Consider the following 9,350-nt stretch of genomic DNA (forward strand, 5'->3'; position numbering starts at 1 on the left):
ATAATTAAATCCAAAATGTTACAATACAACTCTCACAATCTCACCGGTTTCCGGAATTACATGCATGACAGACCACGTGGAAGATTTTTAAATCTTTACATATGTGTGTGAGGCTAGCTATTCAAGAAACATGTGAGATCTTGTTGTCTTTAATCCATTTTTCTGAAATTTTCATTTTACATCCCTTAAATTATACCTATTTAAATCTTGTATTTTCATAAATTTACTAAAAATATAAAGGCAAAATGTATGGTAAAGAGTTTCTCCTAATAACATTTTTTTCATATATATGATAGATTTATAAATATAATATATGAATGGATATTAACAATGACACTAATGAATCGGTATATAATCTAGGTATAATAAATTTTGAAACCCATTTGTTATAACATAAATAAAAGATAAAGTTTCTAACTCAACAAAATTGACATAATTTAATTTATTTTGCTATAATTTAATTTATATATATATATATATATAATTTCAACCAAAATGTCAAAATCTCACCTTTCAGATGTTGAATATTAAAAAAAAAAAACCAAAGAATTTTTTTTTTATATTTATATCAACTAAAATTTATAAAAATACAAAATAATCAATCATGAGAAGCCACAAAAACTTTGTCATGTTCAAATATGATATTCATATGCTTAATAATAATAATAATAATAATAAAAAGAACATATGCTTAATTATATGCTAAACCTACAAATACATTATTTTTTTAATTATATATTATTTGATAAAATAAATCTATTTAACCCTAGCCAATTAATTTGTAGAAATTCCTAATCCTATAGTATTGTATTCTATAGCTAGTTTCGCCATATATTGATTTATTTACAATATATTTGATAACTTTCTATTGACAATAATGTTTTCACCATTTTATAATACATAAATAGAAAAAAAAAAAAAAAGAAATGTTATGAGACCAACTAATTTGATATGTTTATGAAGTGTTATTTGGTTTCTTTTACAATGTTCATGATTTTTTTTAATTGGAAATTAAGCATTTAAATAGAGAGTTTTCATGGAAAAAAAAAATCCAAAACATTTTCATTGAATTTTTTTATTAACAAAACTGAATGACCAACAATTCTTTGCGGAGAACACAATTTCCATAAATTTTTCACAAGAAATCTATTGAAGTAAACGAAAACTTTCGTGGAATGAAGAATAAATTAGAGAATGGAGACAAAACTAGAGAAGCTTATCCTTGCCTCCATCTCTATCCCATGAACATCTGTTAAACATGTGAATAGATCACCTAGTTAGGACACCTACTATTGGTCAAGAAGCCAAAGTTTTGAATCTTTTCACCTCTACATGGTGTTGAGTGAATATCATTCAACAATATCAAATACAGTTATTTATAAAAAAAAAAAAAAAAAAAGATAAATTATACTTTTGATTTTTCGAGCTATTTTAGTTTATATAGCATTTTGTTCACTTTCCATCTGAAAATGGAAAGGAGAAGTTAATATATGTATGTGTATATATATATGTATGTTTGTGTATGTGTGTATATGTATGTATGTATGTATAGGTGTGTGTATATGTGTGTGTGTGTATGTATGTATGTATGTGTGTGTACTTGAACAAATAAAGACAAATGAGGCCAAAAAAATATATAAAAAAATTAAAATAAAGGTTAAAATGTCAAGTTGGAAAACTTATGGACCAAAATACTACTAAACTCAAATCATATATTAAATAAAATTAATTTTAAAAAAGAAAATATAAATTGATTTTTTTTTTGGTGGGTGTAGATTTATACAAAGTAAACAAGTAAAAAGGATAAAAAAAAAAAAAAAAAAAGAAACAAAAACTAAGGGTGGAAAATGGAGGAGAATTTAGAGTTGTGGCTGGTTTAGAAAAGACATTTATTGCTATTAAATGTTTGGTGTTAGAATCATATCTGAACCTATTAAAGTTAAACCATAGTTTGTTTCACTGCTTTAAATTAGTTTGTCTTAATCTTTATTAGTTTTTGCAATGATATTTGAGACAATTGGTTGAACTGTTGCTTTTTTCTTTTCTTTGTTTTTATGTGAAAAAATTATCATTATTTTAAAATCTTTTTTTCTTTTTCTCTTTTTCTTTTGTTCTTATTGCCATTAATCTTTTATAATTTTAAGGCTATGAGTACCAAAGGTTAAAAATATCTTCTCTTCTTTAGTGATGAAATGTATCGAGATTTGTAATATGATTTCTTTCCTTTCGTGAATTTCGAGGCAGGATTTTATCTAAATTAAACGATAGTGAATTTTATGAAAGTAATAATTTAATTGCTAAATTTTAGTGGGTAATGAACTTAAGGGTAATTGTTTTAAATGGTAAAACTCTTGAAAATATTTTTAGTATAACAAAATATTACTGTCTATCAGTGATAGATCGCGATAGACATATATCAATGGACGACAGATCACGATGGACATCAATCTCGCAGTCTATCATTGATAGATAGTAACGTTTTGTTATATTTATAAATAAGTTGGTTCATTTTCCTTTATTTGAAAACACCTCATGATTTTGTCTCTATATTTTTAGTTTTATAATAATTTAGTACTTGTGTTTTAAAATTTGTAATGATGTCATCTGTATCTTGAACAATCGTTATGTATTTAAAAGTGTATAGACTAAGGGGCGTTTGGGGCAAAGAGTTGATTATTATAGTCCTAGGTTATTATAGTTAAGTTATAATAGTTTGTGTTTGGGGTATAGATTATATTAGCTTGGGTTATAATATTATGTGTTTGAAGTGTAAACTATTTTAATTTGTGAACGAAATAGTAAACACTGTAGCAATGAATAAAAAGATATGAATGTGAAATAGTAAAAGCCATAATAAATAGTAAATACTATAGAAAATGAGGGTTTAGAAATAATATTGACTGTAACTAATTGGGGAATACAAAATAGTATTTACTTTAGTAGTTATTATAATCTTAGGATAGTCTTCGCCTCAAACACATCATAAATTGTTACATACTAAAGATCAAGAGACTAAATTTTTACTTTCCATAAATATTCATGATTAAGAATATTTGTTTTAACTTTTAAGAGTGTGAATGCTTTGAGTTGTTAGTTTTTAGGGTTACTATTTTTATCGATGTCACTCCTGGAAATCTGATTAAACATATTCTATTAAAGTATGATGTCGTGTTCTGCATGCGACATCTGAATATCATGAAATCAGTGTTCTTATTGTATCTTTCGAAACCGACACACTAGATATGTAACTTACGTCATTTTTGACTTGTTTAGAAGGTCAATTATTAAAATATCATATCATTATTGTCAATGAATGTATTACATATGATCAACTATTTATCAATATTAATAAAGATAGTAAGGATAATATACAGATAATCATTAATTTTTTCTTAATAATTATTAAATTGTTTTCTCTTTCAAATAAAGTAAAACAACATCAATCTACAGATTTAATATATATATTTATATATATGATAATTTCAAATTATCCATAATATTATTTAAAAAGAATATTCCTCAAATGCTTTTGAAGAATAAGCCAAAAGAAGAATAATTAAATCCAAAATATTACAATACAACTCTCACAGTTTCACGTCTCACCAGTTTCCGGAATTGCATGCATGACAGGCCACGTGGAAGATTTTTAAATCTATACATATGTGTGTCAGGGCTGTTCATGAAACATGTGAGATCATGTTGTCTTTAATCTATTTTGGAGAAATTTTCATTTTAAATTATACCTATTTAAATCTTGAACTTTCATAAATTTATCGATTAATCATTTTTTTTAAGATTTGGTTTGAAAAATATTGTAAAAATTATATAATTCCGTTTTAAATTTATCTTCTAAATTATTATAAGTGAATCAATTATTTAGACCCTTTATTAAGATTACATTTGAAAATTGTCGATGCATTTTATTCTTATACGTGTATAGGCTTTTCGAGATGTTGAATTAATAAAATAGATGATTAAACTTGATGCATGGACACTCTTCAAAAGAAGTTTTAGTTGAGAGTCTAAATTGATTTGTTTATGCATGGACACTCTTCAAAAGACTGATTTGTTCTCATCGTTTTAAAAATTTGTTTCTGACCAACTTTTAAGCAAAATTTCAATTTTATTATTTATAGATTAAGATTTATTTTGTATATTTAGTATATTCCTTATGCAGTGAATATCTATATCCTAAAATTTTAAATTGGTTAGTGCAATGCTATCATTTTTTTCTTTACATAATAGCACATATTTCTCCTATATTTAAAAAATAATCTTATATTTTTTCTTTGAAGAAATTTAGAGCAAAGAATATATAAATTTAAGTTTTCAACATATATGATATAACATCTAAGAGGCGTTTGGGACAATAAACTAGTTATTATAGTTATAGATTGTTATAGTTGGATTATGATAGTTTGTCTTTGGGTATAGATTATTTTAGTTTAGGTTATAATAGTATGTGTCTGAGATGTAAACTATTTTAGTTTGAGAAGGAAATAGTAAATACTGTAGCAAATGATAAAAAAAATGATGAATGTAAAATAGTAAAAGTTGTAGTAAATAGTAAATACTGTAGCAAATGCGGGTTTTGAAATAGTGTTGATTGTAGTTAATTGGAGGTTTTGAATTAGTTTTCTTGTAGCAAGAGGTGGTTATTATATTTTGATGATAACCCTTGTCCTAAATGCTTCCTAAATAATTATAAAAAAAATATGAAAATAGGTCTATTTAATTTAGGCATTATTATCAATCACGACAATTTACTATTATTTATCCAAAAAATTTAACATACTTTTTCATGTTCAAAATTAAAATTGAACAAATACTACTATTTTCTTCATTTTACAATTGTTTTTTAGAACTACAATCACGAGAAATTATTTTAGAAGCTACAACTCCAAACTAAGCCTCAATATCTCTCTCTCTATATTTTTTTATTTTGTAATAAATTAGGTCTCATTTGGTAATTGTTTTGTTTTTTGGTTTTGGTTTTTTGACAATTAACATATTTCATCTTAATTTCTTACAATCATTTGCATCTTTCTCAAGTACAAAAATTGATTTTTTAGCAGAATTCTAAAAAGAAAAACAAGCTTTTAAAACTATTATTTAAATTTTCAAAATTCGGCTTGATTTTTTAAAACACAAGTAAAAAGTAGATAACAAATTAAAAAGTTAGAGGTGGAAGAACTATAGGCTTAATTTTTTTAAAAAAAAACTAAATGATTATCAAATGAGGTCTTAGTCATCAATTTTATTATGTAACAATTTAGTATATGTATTTTAACATTTGTCATAATGTAGTCTCTGCCCTGTACAATTGTTAAAAATTTGAAAGTGTATATGGACTAAATTGTTGCAAAATTAAAAATATAAAAATAAGTGTTTGTTATATATTAAAATCAAAAGAGACTAATACTTCATTTGGTAACCATTTGATTTTTTATTTTTAAAAATTAAGCCTAATTCTTCGTAATCTCTTTTCTACAATTGTTTGCATATTTCTTAGGTAAAGAGTTGAATTCTTAGTCAATTTAAAAAATAAATTAAAAATGATTTTTTTTTTTAGTTTTCAAAACTTGGCTTGATTTTTAAAAATATTAGTAAAAAGTAAAAAACAAAGGCAAAAACAAAATATAGGCTTAATTTTAGAAAATCAAATAGTTACTAAACGGGACCTAAATCGTTAGAAGTTAATGACTAAAAATGTTTTTTCAACCTTTATGTTTTTAAGTTTAGATGGTTTAAGTCGTTGCTTTTTAGGGTTACTATTTTTATTGATGTCGCATGTGAAGACTCTAACCTGACATATTCTATAATAATATGATGTCTCGTTGTGCACGCGTCATTTGAATACCACAAAAATCAATGATCTTATCATGTCATTCAAAACCAACGTACTAGATACGTAAGTTACGTCATTTTTGACTTGTTTAGATTTTCAATTATTGAAATACCATATCGTTCGTTATCAATCAAACGTAATACATAATTGTAATTATTAATAATATATTTTAATATCAATAGACATAGTAAAAGTAACACATGGCTAACCAACAAATATTCTCAAATAATTACTAAATTTTGTTTTGTATCATTATTGTCTCTCTTTACTCCCAAAACAAGACGAGATATACCTCAAAATGAGATTAATTTAAAATATAAGTCATTCTCATTTTTTTAATAATATGTTTATAAGATTTCAAATATGTTCTATGGTTCAAATACCCATTATTATTCCTAAAAAAAATATACCCATTATTATTTAAAAAGAATATTCCTTAAATTCCAAGAATAAGCCAAAAGAGAATAATTATCCAAAATATTGCCACCCTCATGTACTCACGTTTCACCATCTTCTATAATTGCATGCATGCGAGACCATTGTGGGAGTTACAATAATAATAATAATAATAATAATAATAATACATTTATAATTTTATTAAAATAAACCTAGTTCATGCATTCGAAGCCGTTCTATTCTTCCATTCCAAATATTATAAAAAAATTGCGAGAGATCGAAAATCGAATTCACTAAATAAGTATATATCAATAATATATGAAAAATCAGATATTTAAATTCTTATAAAAAGAGACAATTTAAACTTCACTCAATTAACTTAGACAAACTTGATACAGAATTATCTGGACAAATACTAAAATAGTGATCATTAGCCATGATGATCATATATATTTTTTTTAATCTCTAAAAAATGCTTAAGTAGACTACTCAAATATTTCAATTAATCCACCATTAAAAAAGAGAACTAGATTTTAACTACTCATAAGAAACTAACACATTATTCTATTTTCTTTAGACACTAGATCATAATTCATACCATCATAATATTTTTATATATAGAGAGAGAGAAAATTGGAGTAACCCTCAAATTCCTCCATTATTTAGAACTTAATTAAGAAGAAGCAATCATGGAGTAAAGTCGTTTTGCCATTCCTTACTTAGAAGATCATCTTCAACGTCTCCACCTTCATTATTCTGATTCTCATTTCCATTTCCATGTTGAATTTCATTTCCATTGCTGCAGCTTATTTCACTTTCAAACAATCCTTGAAGCAACATCTCTACATCATCATTCACATCAATCCTTACACCACCACTGTCGCCGTAGTAGCAGGCATCGGAGTACAGACTCCCCATAGGGTCTCCACCATTGACGTCACCACCGATTCCAAAACCCGCTTGGTGAGTGAAATCCATATGACTAACAGTAGCCTCAACACCAACGCCATTAATGTCGTTCACAAGCTTCTCAATCTCACACATTCCAGAATTGTCATTTACCCCAAAATTCCACTCCGATAACAAAATGTTCTCATCGCCATCTCCTTCAACAATAATCGTTTCCGTTCCGCCTAATTCGCTGATTCCCACCATCAAATTTTCTCCATTCATCAAATCGCCCATATTCACTTCCGATTGAACAAACCCCAACTCCCCTGCCATATTGCTACTATTTCCCCCAATTTTATCATTCGAATTCATCACCATATCAATAAACCATTGATCCATCAAATTCCTTCCATTATCAACAAGATCCATCTCATTGCTCCCTATTTCAAGCAGAGGAGAGTTAGAAGGAACAAATTCAGTAGGAGGAGGAGGAAGACGATGAACCTGTTGATGATACTCGATTCGTTTTTGGCAGTCTCTTATTCTCTCTCCGACCATCCAGAACAATGCGAGCAATTCCCCATTGGTGAGTTGGGAAATATGATGACCTTGATGCAATTGATGCATCAGAAGATCGAGTTCGAGTTCTTGATTCTTCTTGATGAGTTTCTTTAGCATATCTTGAGCTTTAGTGGTGCATTCCTTGAGATATGTCTCTTGATTCGTCATTTTCTTCTGGCGTTCGACTTCCGGAAGGCTGAGAAAGCGACGGTAGAGGTGTTGAGCGACGGAGAGAGATGGCCAGATGACGGGATGGTCCTCGTCGGGGCCATTGACGACGGCAAAGGCGAAAACGCCGCAGAGAGTGGTGAGTTCACTTACTTTCTTTAACAATCCGAGCCTTCGTTTCTTGAAACTGGCTTTTCTTGCATTATCGCTTGCAATCCAAACCAACTTCACTTTCTTCCTCGTCATCGAGGCTCTCTCTGTCTTTCTTGTTCTTCTTGTTCTTTCTGGACTCTGATTTTGAGGTGCAACAATGGAGTTTATTTATAAGCCTTGGGGTTAAACTTTTTATTTTTCTAAGTTTTTTTGTTCTCTTGGTAAATGAATTACTAGGGGCATTTTTGTCCTTTAGTAACTAGTGGTAATTAAAGAAGAAAAATACCCCACTGCATCCTGCATTCCACCTATCTTTCTGTCCCAATTGTCCAATCACAGTTTACCATATGATTAGAAAAGTTGTATCAGTATGAAAATTACTCAGATATATCTGGGTATATATCTATCTTTGTGCATCCACCAAATTATCTTATCATAATTTGTTACGTGATAAATTCTTTTTATATCTTCATTTAAATATTTTAATTCTTATTGTGTGTGATGAAAGTGAGATGCATAGAAATAGGATACATCCAAATATTAATCACCAAGTATTGCTCATTATGTTTTATTTCATGGAAAGTCATATTTAGGTTCAATGGATTGCATTTATCCTATTTCATCATTCCAAAATCACATAACAAAAAAAATCAAAAATATATTTTGGGAAAAAAAGTTTGTCACATCACAAACCGATGAACTATACAAAAATGTATACATCCTAAACCACATCCTTTTTATTAGTCTTACTTCACCATAGAAAATCAATAATTCAATTATATGAGTAATATTTGAGTGCAGCCACAACACTATACTTATCTCCATGCACACGTTGATACTCGAGTGAGTTTTACAAAAATGAGTACAACACGGGATGCATCCAAGTTTGTATATATGTATATATGAGAAGAGTTGATCGTGTGACAAACTATGATTTTTTTTTTTTTTTTGACAATATGTGGGGTAGGGGAGTCGAATCTCTCACTTTGAGGATAATAATACAAACACTATGCCAGTTGAAGCTATGTTCATTTTGGCAAACTATAGTTGGATGATAGAGCGAGCTACACAAAGTTGGCTATGAATGTAAATTTTTCTTTAGGATAGATGAAAATTACAGTAAAATTATTAGGAGAAAACAAACACAATTTTCAAAGCCCAAAATCCAAAACAAACTAATTAATAACCAAAACCTAAATTTGATGTTTAATTATAAGCAAAATTTGTGTAGCCTATATAATTAAACTCCTTTAGAGAAATCATTAAATCTACCAAACCTTACTAGAAAAAAAAAAAAAAAAAAAAAGAAATAGAATATATCACAAAAGCTATA

General features: G+C 27.6%; 1 protein-coding gene across 1 annotated transcript; it reads right to left on the reverse strand.

Moving 5' to 3' along the window:
• Window positions 1-6,686: 6,686 nt before the first annotated feature.
• Window positions 6,687-8,143, reverse strand: LOC150031302 (agamous-like MADS-box protein AGL82). The gene has a single exon (XM_090309120.1). It carries the CDS (start codon window positions 8,108-8,110, stop codon window positions 6,932-6,934), a length of 1,179 nt encoding a protein of 392 aa, XP_090165246.1. The 5' UTR covers window positions 8,111-8,143; the 3' UTR covers window positions 6,687-6,931.
• Between the last annotated feature and the right edge of the window lie 1,207 nt (window positions 8,144-9,350).

The sequence above is a fragment of the Benincasa hispida genome, unplaced genomic scaffold (genome assembly GCF_027475165.1).
Source record: "Benincasa hispida cultivar pf3 unplaced genomic scaffold, pf3_genome.v1.1 HicScf131, whole genome shotgun sequence".
In the NCBI taxonomy this organism is placed as follows: Eukaryota; Viridiplantae; Streptophyta; class Magnoliopsida; order Cucurbitales; family Cucurbitaceae; genus Benincasa; species Benincasa hispida.

Excerpts from the sequence above, each read along its gene's own strand:
- LOC150031302 (XM_090309120.1), bottom strand. The coding sequence starts at position 8,110 with ATGACGAGGAAGAAAGTGAAGTTGGTTTGGATTGCAAGCGATAATGCA.